The 20,255-nt window shown below is 41.3% G+C and overlaps 1 protein-coding gene across 2 annotated transcripts in view; it reads right to left on the bottom strand.

The window, feature by feature from the left end:
* The window catches only part of mitfa (melanocyte inducing transcription factor a), a 39,984-nt gene extending 31,354 nt beyond the window's left edge, over window positions 1–8,630 (bottom strand). Inside the window, exon 1 of one of the 2 annotated variants that reach the window (XM_036950685.1) lies at window positions 8,354–8,630. In XM_036950685.1, coding sequence (XP_036806580.1) covers window positions 8,354–8,560 — 207 coding nt within the window. In that variant the 5' untranslated portion in view covers window positions 8,561–8,630. The remainder of the gene's footprint in view (window positions 1–8,353) is intronic. The other variant, XM_036950686.1, reaches the window with a different exon arrangement.
* Between the last annotated feature and the right edge of the window lie 11,625 nt (window positions 8,631–20,255).

Below are 20,255 nucleotides of genomic sequence, written 5' to 3'. Positions count from 1 at the left end.
GCTGCAGAAATGTTTTGGTACCCTTCCCTAGATTGGTGGCTCGACATAATCATGTATCGGAGTTCTATGGACAATTCCTTTGACCTCATGGCTTGGTTTTTGCTCTGACATGCGCTGTCAACTGTGGGACCTTACTTACATAGATAGGTGTGTGCCTTTCTAAATCATGTCCAATCAATTGAATTTGCCACAGGTGGAATCCAATCAAGTTGTAGAAACATCTCAAGGATGATCAATGGAAACAGGATGCACCTGAGCTCAATTTTGAGTCTCATAGCAAAGGGTCTGAATACTTATGTAAATAAGGCATTTCTGTTTTTATTTGAAATAAATTTGCACACATTTCTAAAATCCTGTTTTTGCTTTGTCATTATGAGGTATTGTGTGTAGATTGATGAGGAAAAACATGTATTTAGTCCATTTTAGAATAAGGCTGTAACGTAACAAAATGTGGAAAAAGGGAAGGGGTCTGAATACTTTCCGAATGCACTCTATTTACAGTACCGGTCCAACTTTTGGACACACCTTCACATTCAAGGGTTTTTATTTATTTTTACTATTTTCTACATTGCAGAATAACATTATGAAATAACACATATGTAATCACGTAGTAACTAAAAAAGTGTTAAACAAAAATACATTTATTTTATATTTGAGATTCTTCAAAGTAGCCACCCTTTGCTTTGATAACAGCTTCGCACTCTCTTGACCTTCTCTCAACCAGGTTCATGAGGTAGTCATCTGGAATGCATTTCAATTAACAGGTGTGCCTTCTTAAAAGTTAATTTGTGGAATTTCTGTCCTTTTAATGCGTTTGAGTCAATCAGTTGTGTTGTGACCAGGTAGGGGTGGTATACAGAAGATATCCCTATTTGGTAAAATACCAAGTCTATTTTATGGCAAGAACAGCTCAAATAACCAAAGAGAAACAACAGTCCATTGTTACTTTAAGACATGAAGGTCAGTCAATCCGGAACATTCGAAGAACTTTTCAAGTTTCTTCAAGTGCAGTCGCAAAAACCATCAAGTGCTTTGATGAAACTGGCTCTAATGAGGACCGCCACAAGAAAGGAAGACCCAGGTTTACCTTTGCTGCTGAGGATACGTTCATTAGAATTACCAGCCTCAGATTGCAGCCCAAATAAATGCTTCACAAAGTTCAAATAACAGACACATCTTAACATCAACTGTTCAGAGAATACTGTGTGAATCAGGCCTTCGTGGTCGAATTGCTGAAAATAAACCATTACTAAAGGACACCAATAATAAGAAGAGACTTGCTTGGCCCAAGAAACATGAGCAAAGGACCTTAGACCTGTGGAAATATGTCCTTTGGTCCAACTGTCGTGTCTTTGTGAGAGGCAGAGTAGGTGAACGGATGATCTCTGCATGGAGGAGGAGGTGTGATGGTGTGGGTGTGCTTTGCTGGTGACACTGTCTGTCAGAAAATCTGGTTTGCGCTTAGTGGGACTGTCATTTGTTTTTCAACAGGACAATGACCCAACATACCGCCAGGCTGTGTAAGAGCTATTTGACCAAGAAGGAGAGTGATGGAGTGCTGCATCAGATGACCTGGCCTCCACAATCACCCAACCTCAACCCAATTTTGGATGAGTTGGCCACAGAGTGAATGAAAAGCAGCCAACAAGTGCTCAGCATATATGGGAACTCTTCAAGACTGTTGGAAAAACATTCCAGGTGAAGCTGGTTGAGAGAATGCCAAGAGTGTGCAAAGCTGTCATCAAGGCAAAGGGTGGCTACTTTGTCAAATCTAAAATCTATTTGATTTGTTTAACACTTTTTTGGTTGCTACAGGATTCCATGTGTTATTTCGTAGTTTTCATGTCTCAATATTATTCCTCAATGTAGAACATAGTGCAAATAAAGGAAAACCCTTGAATGAGTTGGTGTCCAAACTTTTGACTGGTACTGTGTATATATATATACACTGCTCAACAAAATAAAGGGAACACTAAAATAACACATCCTAGATCTGAATGAATTAAATATTCTTATTAAATATTTTTTTCTTTACATAGTTGAATGTGCTGACAACAAAATCACACAAAAATTATCAATGGAAATCAAATGTATCAACCCATGGAGGTCTGGATTTGGAGTCACACTCAAAATTAAAGTGGAAAACCACACTACAGGCTGATCCAACTTTGATGTAATGTCCTTAAAACAAGTCCAAATGAGGCTCAGTAGTGTGTGTGGTCTCCACGAGCCTGTATGACCTCCCTACAACGCCTGGGCATGCTCCTGATGAGGTGGCGGATGGTCTCCTGAGGGATCTCCTCCCAGACCTGGACTAAAGCATCCGCCAACTCCTGGACAGTCTGTGGTGCAACGTGGCGTTGGTGGATGGAGCGAGACATGTCCCAGATGTGCTCAATTGGATTCAGGTCTGGGGAACGGGCGGGCCAGTCCATAGCATCAATGCCTTCCTCTTGCAGGAACTGCTGACACACTCCAGCCACATGAGGTCTAGCATTGTCTTGCATTAGGAGGAACCCAGGGCCAACCGCACCAGCATATGGTCTCACAAGGGGTCTGAGGATCTCATCTCGGTACCTAATGGCAGTCAGGCTACCTCTGGCGAGCATATGGAGGGCTGTGCTGCCCCCCAAAGAAATGCCACCCCACACCATGACTGACCCACCACCAAACCGGTCATGCTGGAGGACGTTGCAGGCAGCAGAACGTTCTCCACGGCGTCTGCAGACTCTGTCACGTCTGTCACATGTGCTCAGTGTGAACCTGCTTTCATCTGTGAAGAGCACAGGGCGCCAGTGGCGAATTTGCCAATCTTGGTGTTCTCTGGCAAATGCCAAACGTCCTGCACGGTGTTGGGCTGTAAGCCCAACCCCCACCTGTGGACGTCGGGCCCTCATACCACCCTCATGGAGTCTGTTTCTGACCGTTTGAGCAGACACATGCACATTTGTGGCCTGCTGGAGGTCATTTTGCAGGGCTCTGGCAGTGCTACTCCTTGCACAAAGGCGGAGGTAGCGGTCCTGCTGCTGGGTTGTTGCCCTCCTACGGCCCCCTCCATGTCTCCTGATGTACTGGCCTGTCTCCTGGTAGCGCCTCCATGCTCTGGACACTACGCTGACAGACACAGCAAACCTTTTTGCCACAGCTCGCATTGATGTGCCATCCTGGATGAGCTGCACTACCTGAGCCACTTGTGTGGGTTGTAGACTCCGTCTCATGCTACCACTAGAGTGAAAGCACCGCCAACATTCAAAAGTGACCAAAACATCAGCCAGGAAGCATAGGAACTGAGAAGTGGTCTGTGGTCCCCACCTGCAGAACCACTCCTTTATTGGGGGTGTCTTGCTAATTGCCTATAATTTCCACCTGTTGTCTATTCCATTTGCACAACAGCATGTGAAATGTATTGTCAATCAGTGTTGCTTCCTGAGTGGACAGTTTGATTTCACAGAAGTGTGATCGACTTGGAGTTACATTGTGTTGTTTAAGTGTTCCCTTTATTTTTTTGAGCAGTGTATGCATACACACACACATATATATATATATATATTAAAATCATGTGTACATATATATATATATATATATATATATATATATATATATATATATATATATATATATATATATATATATATATATACATACAGTGCCTTGCGAAAGTATTCGACCCCCTTGAACTTTGCGACCTTTTGCCACATTTCAGGCTTCAAACATAAAGATATAAAACTGTATTTTTTAGTGAAGAATCAACAACAAGTGGGACACAATCATGAAGTGGAACGACATTTATTGGATATTTCAAACTTTTTTAACAAATCAAAAACTGAAAAATTGGGCGTGCAAAATTATTCAGCCCCTTTACTTTCAGTGCAGCAAACTCTCTCCAGAAGTTCAGTGAGGATCTCTGAATGATCCAATGTTGACCTAAATGACTAATGATGATAAATACCATCCACCTGTGTGTAATCAAGTCTCCGTATAAATGCACCTGCACTGTGATAGTCTCAGAGGTCCGTTAAAAGCGCAGAGAGCATCATGAAGAACAAGGAACACACCAGGCAGGTCCGAGATACTGTTGTGAAGAAGTTTAAAGCCGGATTTGGATACAAAAAGATTTCCCAAGCTTGAAACATCCCAAGGAGCACTGTGCAAGCGATAATATTGAAATGGAAGGAGTATCAGACCACTGCAAATCTACCAAGACACGGCCGTCCCTCTAAACTTTCAGCTCATACAAGGAGAAGACTGATCAGAGATGCAGCCAAGAGGCCCATGATCACTCTGGATGAACTGCAGAGATCTACAGCTGAGGTGGGAGACTCTGTCCATAAGACAACAATCAGTCGTATATTGCACAAATCTGGCCTTTATGGAAGAGTGGCAAGAAAGCCATTTCTTAAAGATATCCATAAAAAGTGTTGTTTAAAGTTTGCCACAAGCCACCTGGGAGACACACCAAACATGTGGAAGAAGGTGCTCTGGTCAGATGAAACTAAAATTGAACTTTTTGGCAACAATGCAAAACGTTATTTTTGGCGTAAAAGCAACACAGCTGAACACACCATCCCCACTGTCAAACATGGTGGTGGCAGCATCATGGTTTGGGCCTGCTTTTCTTCAGCAGGGACAGGGAAGATGGTTAAAATTGATGGGAAGATGGATGGAGCCAAATACAGGACCATTCTGGAAGAAAACCTGATGGAGTCTGCAAAAGACCTGAGACTGGGACGGAGATTTGTCTTCCAACAAGACAATGATCCAAAACATAAAGCAAAATCTACAATGGAATGGTTCAAAAATAAACATATCCAGGTGTTAGAATGGCCAAGTCAAAGTCCAGACCTGAATCCAATCGAGAATCTGTGGAAAGAACTGAAAACTGCTGTTCACAAATGCTCTCCATCCAACCTCACTGAGCTCGAGCTGTTTTGCAAGGAGGAATGGGAAAAAATGTCAGTCTCTCGATGTGCAAAACTGATAGAGACATACCACAAGCGACTTACAGCTGTAATCGCTGCAAAAGGTGGCGCTACAAAGTATTAACTTAAGGGGGCTGAAAAATTTTGCACGCCCTGTTTTTCAGTTTTTGATTTGTTAAAAAAGTTTGAAATATCCAATAAATGTCGTTCCACTTCATGATTGTGTCCCACTTGTTGTTGATTCTTCACAAAAAAATACAGTTTTATATCTTTGTTTGAAGCCTGAAATGTGGCAAACGGTCGCAAAGTTCAAGGGGGCCGAATACTTTCGCAAGGCACTGTATATATATATATATATATATATATATATATATATATATACACACACATGATTTTAATTTAGGAAATATGTTCCCAAGTATTTCCACGCCTAAATAGAGGTGCATTATGTGCTCGTATCCCAATGTAATCATGGTTTGAAATTGTTCGATTTTTGTCAAATACTATATCTGTTTGGGTATCTTGCCGTCAATTTGCAGTTTACAAATTATTTATAATTGTGTTCCGGCCCCCCGACCATCCGCTCACTAAAAAAAACGGCCCGTGGCTGAATGTAATTGGGGACCCCTGCCATAAATAAAAATATGTTCACACCAAATAACAACTTAAGTGTTTTCTTGAGTACCCAACACCAGATACGTTTGAAAATCACATTAACCACTGAGAATCAACAAGCAAATGTACTGTATACAGTACCGAGGTTAAGCTAGACTTTATTGTAAGTCAGTACACAAATGGCTATATGTACCTATGAAATATTGTATTTATAGTGGCTAGTGAGCAGTTGTGTTTTTAAGACTCCTGTAATATTCACTTGGAATCCAATAAGTAGGATTGTAGTCTTCTTGGTCTGTGTTTAGAAAGGCTGCCCAATTCTAATATTTTTGTGAAGAAAAACAATATATGATGTGAAAAGATCAGATGTTATCGGTCAAAAGACCAATTTATGGAAAAAATATCAGAATTGGGCTGCCTGCTTAAACGCAGCCTTGGGGAGAAGACTTATGAACCACCAGGTTTTCATGACATTAACAATTTTATTAAGGGTTACTCATATAGTAACTAGGAAATTGTATTTTTGGTATGTGCTACCTGAAATTTCAAACATTAACTGTGATAATGTGTCTGACAATTTTGAGCTCATTGGATACTAACCTATGATCATTATTTCAATGCAGTAGTTTTTTCTTCTTAAACAAGCTCAAGAATGAAAGTATTGGGCCTAATTACGGGCATTCTTTGCTGACTTAGTGTTCTGTGTGTGGTAAAACTCTGTGCCTGCCATTGTCTTGATCCCTGAACTGAGTTCTTACTAGTTTCTTGCGGGGTCAGAGGTAACTTTGCTAATTAAGGGTCTCCTCGGTCTTTAGACAAACTCATCTGAGCTTAATGTTTTCACTTTCATGGCCCAGCGGCTCTGCCTGGTACCTCTCTAAGCTAATTTTGCCTGCCTGCATAGTTTTGGTGGGACCCTGTTAATCTAAGCATAGCCAGGTCAAGTTCAAACTGCCACAATGCATTTACCAAGGTCTTTAGATTCTGGTTGGTAATTTTTACAATGAAAGAAAACCCTACACATCTAAGAACCTCTTTAATGTTAATTATTTCTCCACTTAGTAACCCCAAAGCTTTCCTGGAAACAGTTTGATGCTCCAGTAAAGCCTCACAGCTCAGTTTTAACGTTATTGAATGTAAAATGTATAATATTTTCAGAATATATTACAACCATCTTAAACTTGAAAAAACAACATTTATCAAAACAAAACATGAACCAACGTGTTTTGCAAGGTTGTAGTAGGGTGGGGCCACAACCACTGTGTGACTCAATTAGAAATAAGACGTCTGATAAGTCTGCAGCAGAATGGAGATACAAGGCTATCAAATGTGGACAAATTCTGTTGGTCACTACTCAGACTACTCTGATAATCAGAATGTAAGTAGAATATAAAAATGTTTAAAAAAATACTTCCAGATCAAAAACTTGCACATAATTTCTCCTAAAAACGATTGTGTGCCACGTGTGCAGTTAAGAGCGGATACTTTGCTCACATACAGTAGATCTCTCATTGTTTACCAATAGCATCTCTATCAGAACACCTATAGATGTGGGATCTTAATTTGATCACTCTTTTGTTGCTGAGAAATGCAGATGAGCTTTGTGATTTACTGAAAACACACACCAACACATATATATTAACAGTATTGCACTTTTCATGTAGCCTACTTTTGTCCAGCTAATAGCCTAACCACCGCTCAAGCAACATTATGGAGTAAATATTAAAATCCTGTTGCTGCAGGATTATTTAGCTGTGACAATATAGGTAAAATTAAGATCCTACATCTGTATAACATTGCTAGATTCTTTACTCAAATATCTTATTAGCCACAACTGCAGCACATGCATATCTCTGAATATTCATCTCTGGTGGAGCATTTAGTAGAAGAGGAAACGCTGCCAAACAATCAGTCAACCAGCATAAGCAAAAATAAACATACAGTTTATAACTACTTAGACTAATGGCAGACAAATGCATGCTATTAGTCTCCAATACTGAGCCAATCTTATTCTGCTAGGATGTTATGATTTGACACATTTAAAACTCAGAGAGTTGCTGCCTGACCCCCTTTCCTGTTTATAACAATCACATACTGTACATTCTCCATGCAGTAGGTTCGTTTGATCAGGAGAATTTGGCATCAAATAACAATGGGTTGTAAATCTACACGGATCATCTTTGTAAAACCATTTATCACGATGATTAGTGACAGTCAAATAAAACAACGAATACATGCAATGTAGAGTATCAAATCTTACCCGTTGTTGATTCCTAAGAGTTGGCTTGGGAAAACATTGGTTTCTACATCAGTAACATCCTCTGTCTCATTACAGAAACATAATATCAGTTTTTAGAATCCACTCGGACATACCAGAAATCAAAGCAATGAAAATACGTCAATGTAGTGGAGCAAATAGGATTAAACATGTTGAATGTCTGGAAACAGAGGAATTCTTTCAGGAGATAATCCCCGCTATGGATTTAACACAGTTCAGTCTTAAAGAGCTGTAATTTTTAGTTTTAAAGTGGCACCGTCACCAGAATTTCTGTAGCATAACCTAGTTAAATGAACAATCTAAACAAAATGCTATAAACTGTAATCTGTTTGTAATCACGTTTAATCAAGGATCTAAATGAAATTCAGAAAAACTGGGCACTGAAAAACAATTCCACTGCAGCACTAACAGTAGGAACCCATGTACCTAGGAATCTATCAGTAAAAGTTTCAGATGAGAACCCCTACCTTCTGGCAGCTCTTCTAGTGAGGGGTGAACGAGAGTGTCCAAAATTACCTGCCTGGCACTGTAGACGGCTTACCTTGAGGACTTCCATGGGCACATGGGTCACAGTGGGCAGGTTGGAGGGCAGTGTGACATTGATGGGAGGGGTCTGGGGGCAGCTGGGGTGCAGGAGATGGTGTGAGGGGTGCCTGGTGCTCCTCTCTCTCTGTTCTCTCTGTTCCCGCTGGTCCTGCTCCTGGAGCTGGTCCCGCATCAGCTGCTGGTGGAGCAGGACACGTGACATCACTGCGGGGAGCACTGTGGGGCTCTGGGGGGGCTTGGGGAACCCATGTTGGTCCAGAGGATCACTGCAGGCCACGGCCCAACCAGAGCAGGGCAGTGGTGGGGAGAAAGTCACAGTCAATCAGGACACACACAGTGATAGGCTGACTGCATTATTCTGAGCCATCCAGGTTTAAACAAACATCATATTAGAATACAATTCAATGAGAGAGGGAGGTAGAGAGAGGCATTATGAGTATGTGTTGGGAGCATGAGAAAGAGGATATGTGAAAGAGGTAAATAGTATGAAGGTAGCAAGCAGGTGCAGTTACAGATGTAGGACTTTAATTTGACCTTTATTGTCACAGCAAAATAATCCTGCAGCAACAGGATTGGAATGTTGAGTCCACAATGTTGCTTGATCAGTGGTTAGGCTATTAATGAACTGAGGCTTCATGCAAAGTGGAATATTAATATTTCTGTGTGTTAGTTGTGTTCCAAGATGGCGTAGCAGTCGGACGTGTGTTTTGTCTTGTCCCGGCCTGTCCTATGTAAATATCGTTTTCCTCTGTTTTTTTTTTGTATATATTTCAATCTCACTTTCCATCTAGGGACTGAATATACTCTCCTGCAACGCACCTCACCAAAATGTGGTACGGATCTGCTATTTTTATACACTGCTCAAAAAAATAAAGGGAACACTAAAATAACACATCCTAGATCTGAATGAATGAAATATTCTTATTAAATACTTTTTTCTTTACATAGTTGAATGTGCTGACAATAAAATCACACAAAAATGATCAATGGAAATCAAATTTATCAACCCATGGAGGTCTGGATTTGGAGTCACACTCAAAAATAAAGTGGAAAACCACACTACAGGCTGATCCAACTTTGATATAATGTCCTTAAAACAAGTCAAAATTAGGCTGTGTGGCCTCCACGTGCCTGTATGACCTCCCTACAATGCCTGGGCATGCTCCTGATGAGGTGGCGAATGGTCTCCTGAGGGATCTCCTCCCAGACCTGGACTAAAGCATTCGCCAACTCCTGGACAGTCTGTGGTGCAACGTGGCGTTGGTGGATGGAGCGAGACATGATGTCCCAGATGTGCTCAATTGGATTCAGGTCTGGGGAACGGGCAGGCCAGTCCATAGCATCAATGCCTTCCTCTTGCAGGAACTGCTGACACACTCCAGCCACATGAGGTCTAGCATTGTCTTGCATTAGGAGGAACCCAGGGCCAACCGCACCAGCATATGGTCTCACAAGGGGTCTGAGGATCTCATCTCGGTACCTAATGGCAGTCAGGATAACTCTGGCGAGCACATGGAGGCCCCCCAAAGAAATGCCACCCCACACCATGACTGACCCACCGCCAAACCGGTCATGCTGGAGGATGTTGCAGGCAGCAGAACGTTCTCCACGGCGTCTCCAGACTGTCACGTCTGTCACATGTGCTCAGTGTGAACCTGCTTTCATCTGTGAAGAGCACAGGGCGCCAGTGGCGAATTTGCCAATCTTGGTGTTCTCTGGCAAATGCCAAACGTCCTGCACGGTGTAGGGCTGAAAGCACTTCGGGCCCTCATACCACCCTCATGGAGTCTGTTTCTGACGGTTTGAGCAGGCACATGCACATTTGTGGCCTGCTGGAGGTCATTTTGCAGGGCTCTGGCAGTGCTCCTCCTTGCACAAAGGCGGAGGTAGCGGTCCTGCTGCTGGGTTGTTGCCCTCTCACTGCCTCCTCCACGTCTCCTGATGTACTGGCCTGTCTCCTGGTAGCGCCTCCATGCTCTGGACACTACGCTGACAGACACAGCAAACCTTCTTGCCACAGCTCACATTGATGTGCCATCCTGGATGAGCTGCACTTCCTGAGCCACTTGTGTGGGTTGTAGACTCCGTCTCATGCTACCAATAGAGTGAAAGCACCGCCAGCATTCAAAAGTGACCAAACAGCCAGGAAGCATAGGAACTGAGAAGTGGTCTGGTCACCACCTGCAGAACCACTCCCTTATTGGGGGTGTCTTGCTAATTGCCTATAATTTCCACCTGTTGTCTATTCCATTTGCACAACAGCATGTGAAATTTATTGTCAATCAGTGTTGCTTCCTAAGTGGACAGTTTGATTTCACAGAAGTGTGATTGACTTGGAGTTACATTGTGTTGTTTAAGTGTTCCCTTTATTTTTTGGAGCAGTGTACTTTAGAACTGGAACCCCCATCAGAAGCTAGCCAGCTAACTAGCTACTAGCTAGTTGTCAGTTAGCCACTGCTAGCGGTCTTCACCGTTAACTCGGACACCAGCCAGCCTCAGCTCGGTCAAAACCTGCCAGTCTGCACAGCGCGATATCAACCCAGAGCATATCGGACTGCTTTGTCTCTACCACATCTCCGGATTCCTACCGCAAGCTCTGAACATTTACACCGGATCATCACAGCTAGCTAGCTGCAATCAGAGTGGCTACTCCTGGCTAACTTCTCTGTCCCAAAGCAAGAACCAGTAAGCCTTGAATTAGCCTCGAGCTAGGCCCATCTCCCGGCTAGCCGAAGAGGTCCACCAGCTAATTCTTGGGCTGCCTCTTTTGCCAATTGGCCTGGACCCTTTACTGCCAACACGGAGCCCCGCCATCATGACTGGTCTGCCGGCGTAATCATCCGAGGTGGTGTCAACAGGCTCTTCCGTTGCGACGTCGCCGAAAGCCCATCTGCTATCCCCGGCCCGCTAGCTGTGTAAATCGCCGTGTTTCCAGCTCGCCTAGCGTAGTAGCGACTACTGAATCGGCTCCCTTACTCACCTATTGCTACTCATTGGACCCTATGATCACTCGGCAACACATGACTCTCCCTAATGTCAATATGCCTTGTCTATTGCCGTTTTGGTTAGTGATTATTGTCTTATTTCACTGTAGAGCCCCCAGCCCTACCCAATATGCCTTAGATAGCCCTTTTGTCCCATCCCTCACACATGCGGTGACCTCATCTGGCTTAACTGGTGCCTCTAGAGACAAAACCTCTCACATCGTCACTCAATGTCTAGGTTTAACTCCACTGTACTCATATCCTACCATACCTTTGTCAGTATATTATGCCTTGAATCTATTCTTCCAAGCCCAGAAATCTGCTCCTTTTACTCTCTGTTCCGAACACACTAGACAAACAGTTCTTATAGCCTTTAGCCGTACCCTTATCCTACTCCTCCTCTGTTCCTCTGGTGATGTAGAGGTTAATCCAGGCCCTGCAGCCCCCAGTACCACTCCAATTCCCCAGGCGCTCTCATTTGTTGACTTCTGTAAACGTAAAAGCCTTGGTTTCATGCATGTTAACATCAGAAGCCTCCCCCCAAGTTTGTTTTATTCACTGCTTTAGCACACTCTGCCAACCCGGATGTCCTAGCCGTGTCTGAATCCTGGCTTAGGAAGGCCACCAAAAATACAGAAATTTCCACCCCAACTACAACATTTTCCGACATGATAGAACTGCCAAAGGATGCGGAGTTGCAATCTACTGCAGAGATAGCCTCCATAGTTCTGTCATACTATCCAGGCCTGTGCCCAAACAATTTGAGCTTCTACTTCTAAAAATCCACCTTTCCAGAAATAAGTCTCTCACTGTTGCCGCTTGTTATAGACCCCCATCAGCCCCCAGCTGTGCCCTGGACACCATATGTGAATTGATTGCCCCCTATCTATCTTCAGAGTGTGTACTGTTAGGTGACCTAAACTGGGATATACTTAAGACCCAGAACCAATATACACAGCCAGTTAGAAAAGCTAAGGCTAGCTTTTTCAAACAAAAATGTGCATACTGTAGCACTAATTCCAAAAAGTTTTGGGACACTGTAAAGTCACTGTAAAGAGCACCTCCTCCCAGCTGCCCACTGCACTGAGGCAAGGAAGCGTTGTCACCACCGATAAATCTATGATAATCGATAATTTCAATAAGCATTTTTCTACGGCTGGCCATGCTTTCCACCTGGCTACCCCTACCCCGGCCAACAGCTCTGCACCCCCTCTGCACCCCCAACAGCTCTGCACCCCCTGCACCAACTACATCTCAGATAGAGTTCAGTGTGTCAAATTGTCCGGACCTCTGGCAGTCTCTATGGGGGTGCCACAGGGTTAAATTCTCTAAAGAATCTTTTCTCTGTATTTAACAATGATGTCACTCTTGCTGCTGGTGATTCTCTGATCCACCTCTATGCAGACGACACCATTCTGTATACATCTTGCCCTTCTTTGGACACTGTGTTAGCAAACCTCCAAACGAACTTCAGTGCCATACAACACTCCTTCCATGGCTTGTAACTGCTTTAAAATGCAAGTAAAACTAAATGCATGCTCTTCAACCGATTGCTGCCCGCACCCGCCCGCCCGACCAACATCACTACTCTGGACGGTTCTGACTTAGAATATGTGGACAACTACAAATACATATGTGTCTGGTTAGACTGTAAGCTCTCCTTCCAAACTAACATTAAGCATCTTCAATCCAAAATTAAATCTAGAATCAGCTTCCTATTTCGCAACAAAGCCTCCTCCACTCATGCTACCAAACATACCCTCGTAAAACTGACTATCCTACCGATCCTTGACTTTGGCGATATCATTTACAAAATAGCCTCCAACACTCTCCGCAGCAAATTGGATGCAGTCTATCACGGTTCCATCCGTTTTGTAACCAAAGCCCCATATACTACCCACCACTGTGACCTGTACGCTCTTGTTGGCTGGTCCTTGCTACATATTCGTCACCACTGGCTTCAGGTCATCTATACGTCTTTGCTAGGTAAAGCTCCGCCTTATCTCAGCTCACTGGTCACCATAGCAACACCCACCTGTAGCACACGCTCCTGCAGGTATATTTCAATAGACATCCCCAAAGCCAACACCTTCTTTGGCTGCCTTTCCTTCCAGTTGTCTGCTGCCAATGATTGGAACAAATTGCAAAAATCATAGAAGCTGGAGAGTTATGTCCCCCTCTCTATCTTTAAGCATCAGCTGTCAGAGCAATTTACCGATCACTGTGCATGTACACAGCCAATCTGTAAATAGCACACCCAACTACCTCATCCCCATATTGTTATTTATCTTCTTGCTCTTTTGCACCCGAGTATCTCTACTTGCACATCATCATCTGCACATCTATCACTCCAGTGTTAATTGCTAAATTGAAATTATTTTGCCTCTATGGCCTATTTATTGCCTTACCTCCCTAATATTATCCATTTGCACACACTGTACATACATTTCTCTATTGTGTTATTGACTAGACGTTTGTTTATGTGTAACTCTGTGTTGTTGTTTTTGTCGCACGGCTTTGCTTTATCATGGCCAGGTCGCAGTTGTAAATGAGAACTTGTGCTCAACTGGCCTACCTGGTTAAATAAAGGTGAAATAAATATACATTTTTTAAGTTAGTGCGGGTTCTCAGTGAATTTATGTAAATCACGAAGCTCATCTGCATTTCTGCTCATCTTGCAGGAAAATTCTTATCAACCAAAGAGTGATCAAATTAAGATCCTATACATGTAGTTCCTAGATGTAACTGCACCTGCTTGCTACCTTCATAATATGTACCTCTTTCACATATCCTCCTTCTCATGCTTCCAACACATACTCATATAATCTCAGAGACCTGGCAAGTGGCAACAGCAGACTGGCTTGGAACAAGACTCCACATCTAGTTTAATAAAACAATGCACTCTTACTCACGGGCATAAATACAAATGTTTTAACCAATCAGCATTTTAAGATTAGACTCACCCATTGCATAAATGAGCAATAAGTCATTCCTCTCCATCTATCACTATAATCTCCATCCACTCTCATCTCCCTTATGAAATACATGTACAATATGTTTCTCAAGACGGACTCTGCCCATCCCAAACCTAAATGGATGTGGCAGTGCATGCGCTGTCAGGACGAGGCATTCCCTAGGTAAGTGATCCTTTTGATAAAACCACTGCAAAGCCTCTCAGCCCGTGCATCTGTGTGATAATCGCACTAATTAGCAAGTCATGTCAAATCTAGCCACGGTCTGCAACTATCACTTAGCATTACCATGCACATACTACAGCACATTGGAGGCTTCATCATCTTATAGCCCCAACATAAATGTCTAGACAACAGTTATAGATCACAATACTACTTTTGCATTATTATATAGATAATTTGATTTCAAGTATCGATTTGTAAAAAAATATATATATATGCTAGGCAGTGTTAGCTAGCGCTAGTCAGCTGTCCTTGCCCCAAACTGCAGGTATTTTCCATCCTATAGCTTGTTCTCCATCTTCTTTTTAAATCGTGAGCCAACATGTTTTCAGCACTTTTATTTCCATGACTGATCAAAACAAATGTTCTCATGTGCTCTCTTGTCTCGCTGCAGCAGACATATAGTGAGTAATATGTTTGAAACATCAAATCGCAATAAAATCGTAGGATCGAAACGCAAGAATCGCGAGAATTGTAATACATATTGTGTCGGCACCTAAGTATCGTGATAATATCGCATTGTGAGGTCCCTGGCAATTAATACATATCGTATCGGCATCTAAGTATCGTGATAATATCGCATTGTCAGGTCCCTGGCAATTAATACATATCGTATCGGCATCTAAGTATCGTGATAATATCGCATTGTCAGGTCCCTGGCAATTAATACATATCGTATCGGCATCTAAGTATCGTGATAATATCGCATTGTCAGGTCCCTGGCAATTAATACATATCGTATCGGCATCTAAGTATCGTGATAATATCGCATTGTCAGGTCCCTGGCAATTAATAGATATCGTATCGGCATCTAAGTATCGTGATAATATCGCATTGTCAGGTCCCTGGCAATTAATACATATCATATCGGCACCTAAGTATCGTGATAATATCGCATTGTCAGGTCCCTGGCAATTAATAGATATCGTATCGGCATCTAAGTATCGTGATAATATCGCATTGTCAGGTCCCTGGCAATTAATACATATCGTATCGGCATCTAAGTATCGTGATAATATCGCATCGTGAGGTCCCGGGCAATTCCCGCCCTACTATTCACGCAGAATTCAAGAGTCCTCTGGCTCTCGTCTATGGACATACAGTTAAAATAACTATACATATGTTGATAAAGGCCTTTCTAAAGACATGAAGTTTGTGTAGTTAGTGGCCACTTAAGGTACAGAGAGACATCAGGGAGAGGGTACAGAAATTTAACCAAACCAAATATCAAATCATCATTGTGCCTTACGGGGACAACAGCATTATGTATGGCCTGACTGGTCCATTCCTTCCGAACAAAACATTTATCATACTAGCATATATAGGGTAATCTTGAGGCTGTGATTGACTGACCTCATCATTGACCATAGCCACAAACCATTAACCCCTAAGAGTATAAGCCTCTAGATGGTGTTATCTACTAAGCTAAAATATGGAATTGTTATAAGATGGACCATTTAGCTATTTGATTTTGAGTTTTAGGAACTCTGTAGGTATCCATTAATAAATAAAATACATGTTTTTGATGAAACATTGAATTTGGCTTTACTGCTATTATCCCATAGAAACGCACTGAATAACATTCATACATTGCTATTTTTTTTAAATCCCAAAACGTATCAAAAGGAAGTATGGTTTGAGGTGTCTGAGAGATATAGGAAAGCTAAAAAAAAAAAAAAGTTACAAATGTAACCCTGGTCCCCAAAAATCATATTCAGTCATTTCTTACCTCACAGTTACAGTGACTTTCTCACGAGTCCTGTGAAGCATGTGGGCATCGTAGAGAGTGTTCTTAAAAGTCTCAGCTTTCCATAGAGCAAAAACCCAGAAGTCTTTTGAAACTGCTTAATAGTTTTTGTTGTTGTTGCTAAATTAGCAAGGCCACCATGTAGTATTAGCTTGTACTGATCAGTCGATTCATTTATAATTATAGAATAGGTTGTAATAGCAGTGTGTCCCACACATTAAATAATAATTATTATTATGGATGCTAATTATGGATGCTAAGCTAATAAAAAGGTCTGGTGACAGAATGATCCAGACCGCTGAGATAAATTAAGCACATCACAATGCAAGGATGTCTCAATGTTTAATCTACTTCCTAATCTTAATACATTTAAATAGCACAACATGCTATTGAGATATTTTAAATGTATTGAGACACTATGAAATGTATAGATATGCAACAATGCAGTTATTGTTCCATATATCACTAGAGTGGCTTTTGCCAATTCACTAACATACATTTTCTGGTCTGGTTAGCAGTTACAAAGTATCAAATTGCAGCCAGGGACAATCCTTCAAAAGGCTGGTTGAAGAGAACCAAATATGCTCGGGCAATATCATAGATTTACACCTGGAATATATATATATATATATATTTTTTGAAAGAATCATAATATCGGTAAAAGCACTTAGCAAGAAGAATTTGGGAGCACATGCACCTAACTCACTGGGGATACCAATTCAGTATTCAAATATAAAATTGACGAAGTTGTTTCTTCCCATAAAATATTAAAGAAAAACAAGCATGCATGACAACTAGGGGAGGACTGACCTCAATATCCCATGCCGCTAGATAAAACATAATGTTCTCCAGCCATTTCCTCCATAGTAAACAATAGTAAACCAGAGTAAACAATTACCCTGTGTGCGCGTGGCTTGGCCACAAATCATCAAGTGTTGCCAATTGGGTAGATATGGCAATGGTGAAAGGTTTAGCACCAAGCATGCATGCATCAATAAGTGGTTCCAACCAATAAAACTAGATAACCCCAGAAGTTATGTTGAATCGAAACTGGAAGAAGTAAACTCTCAAAGCAATTACAAAGCAAGGTATAATAATGTGTCAGATAGCCTAAATATTGTTAAGTATGAGCAGATTACACTCTGTAGATTAGGTATCATAATGTATTTCATGAAAGACAGTTGATAATGTCCTACCTTTTTATTATCATGATTGGCAGTGGCTCTTTTGAGACTAACATCAATATGTATGTGGTTTAAAACCTAGGGTCCTTTTAAAGGACAAGAGGATGGCAGTACTTCCGGTTATGACACAATAATGTCTCACTTTCAGATCCCCACTCTGCTTTCTGAAGTATCGTTGAATGTCTAGAGGTAATACGCCTTACATGCAATTAGCTGTGATACTTTCATTGATAATGTTGATTATTTACACTAAACATGATAAATAAATCCAGATACACTCCCTCCAACCATATTTCACGTTGGGAAAAATTTGGGTAACACTATATTTATTGCAATAACATATATGTCTGTAAAAACATGTAAACGCAAAAGGTTTGTATCCTGCAGCGCAAATGTGTTGACTTGCTTCTTTTGAAATATGACTGTTCACCATTCTGACCTAGTCAATGATCAGTTTGTCTCAGATACACACCACATGCACACAATAAAACACGCAGCCGTACACAAAACACTCGTAAAAAACATGTTGAGACACTAAACTCATACAAATACATGTTGAGACACTAAACTCATAAAAATACATGGTGTTTCTAACTAATTGCTGCAAAACAATCCTAAAGATATCTTTGGAAGACCTTGTGATTTTTACTAAAATATCTGAGTCTCCATCTCGAAGTACACATTTTCCAAGACACTTATTTCAATATATTTAGTACAGCCTGTGGTCACAGAATAACAGGAAGGATGGGCTGTGATTCAACTGTTTCCATGTAGTAACGGTATAAAAATAAAGTGTTCTCTGTTCCAGACTCTAGTTAAATGTTTCACCTTCCTATTGTTGCATGAGTGGAAATCCTCTACTATAGTAAAGTCCTCTACTATAGTTCAATAACTTTGAGATAAAAATGAATCACTCTGTAGGATCCTGTTCCACAACTTATTATTATCATAATAAGTTGCCATCCATTTCATAATTCACATGCCATTTCACAATATCACAGATGACAACATGTTAACCTGCCAAATAAGTAAGCTAATGGCATGTAGGGTCTTAAGTTATGGAGAGGTACACATAAGTGCTATTGCAAGTATCCAAATGCAGTGGGTGAATACTGAATAGGCCCGAGCCTATATAGTATCTCTCTTTCAATAACATTTGTTTCAAGGATATTATTCTAAAGGAAATACCAGCAAAATAAGGTAATCATTAGCAGTTAAATAAAGTAAGGAGTGGAAGGTAATGCCATAACACAAAACAAACCAAGATTGTTGCGCAACACACACACAAGACGCTTCATAAGTAACACCAGTCTTCGCATTGGCATATCGACTTGGTTCATAGCAAATGCACAGTATCTCTGAAGGAAGTAACTAATTAGATATTTTAGTGTGCTAGAATATCTGTCCACTACCTTATGAGGCATGAAAATCCTTGTCTGATTTCACATGTGGGAAATCACATGATTTCAGATGCAACATCATATGTGAAATCATGTGAAAACGTGTTTTTGGAACACTTATCATGTTATCACATGTTATCAAATTAACGCCAGACGTGATTACATGAAAATGTGTTTTTGGAACACTTTAGTAATGGGAGTTAAAGCACCATCTTGTGTTCACTTCACAAGTACACAGATGACTTTAATGAATAAAATGCTGTTAAATATTACAAAAACCCAGGAGAGTATCAGATAGCATACTGGTTCAGTACAGTTTACCTTAGAGGGGAATATGATTGAGTAGAAATTATAATCAACCAAATTGAATCCATACAAAATCATCAAGACATTCTGTGCTGTATACAGTACATGTACAGAAGATCTCACTCACATTTCTGCATTCATGTAACCAAATTGCATAGCCTTAAATAGGAAACATGTACATTTTGAAAGTAGTTACGACTGATCTCATTGAACGTTTTCAGTTTCATTGACTGCCTCAGGTGAGTATACAGACACTTCCCGTTCAGTGAATCCATGTCACATGTTTGTACAGCTCACAGACATGTCATCTCAATCCCTTGGGGCAAATTCCTTCTCTCTCAATCTGCATCTTTCCTATGAGGGACCACACCTTCATACACCACCCAGACAGGGAGGCCTGTCAGAGCAAGCTTGACAACACAAAGCATTATGTTAGCATCACTGTGGGATCAGTTGAATAACGATTACAATAAGGTGCCGGACGGGACAACCCATTCACAACAGGGATAACTGTCTCTGCAAAAAGGACGTCTGCTCTGATAAAAAGGTGATTCTATGCCAGGATAGTCTGAAAATATTTGTGCATGTCAAACATCCTTCCTCCCAGAACAATCTGAGATACCACATGACAATACCAGTATTTTCACATCAATTTTACTTTCTGCGCACTTCTGGTCAATCTTATTAAGACAAAGGTACAAACCTGATAAGCACACAACGGCCATATTCATTATTTTATCATGATAAAGATTCATGTATATTAATAAGGTTTCAGCAATTCTGCTGGACAGAATTATACACTTGCTACACTTCAGTGATGTACATTTACCACAGAGAAGGGAGAGGGAGAAAGAAATGTGAAACATGCTCAGCTCCAGTGCTTGAAGCATTGAATTGGATGAACACTGGAGAGCAGTGTTCAGACAAGGTCTTCATTCCAGGGGTAATGCAGTTCAGTAAATGAGTCACATGTTGTCTCCACATTGGTGCTACCTACAGTCCAAACAGAGAATGGCCCATGATGTACATGTTACACCCACTGGGCAAAAACTGGTTGAATCAACTTTGTTTCCACGTCATTT

Source organism: Oncorhynchus mykiss, chromosome 17 (assembly GCF_013265735.2).
Source record: "Oncorhynchus mykiss isolate Arlee chromosome 17, USDA_OmykA_1.1, whole genome shotgun sequence".
NCBI classification, from domain to species: domain Eukaryota; kingdom Metazoa; phylum Chordata; class Actinopteri; order Salmoniformes; family Salmonidae; genus Oncorhynchus; species Oncorhynchus mykiss.
The sequence above is the reverse complement of the archived record's forward strand: the minus strand, read 5'-3'. Positions and strand labels throughout refer to the sequence as shown.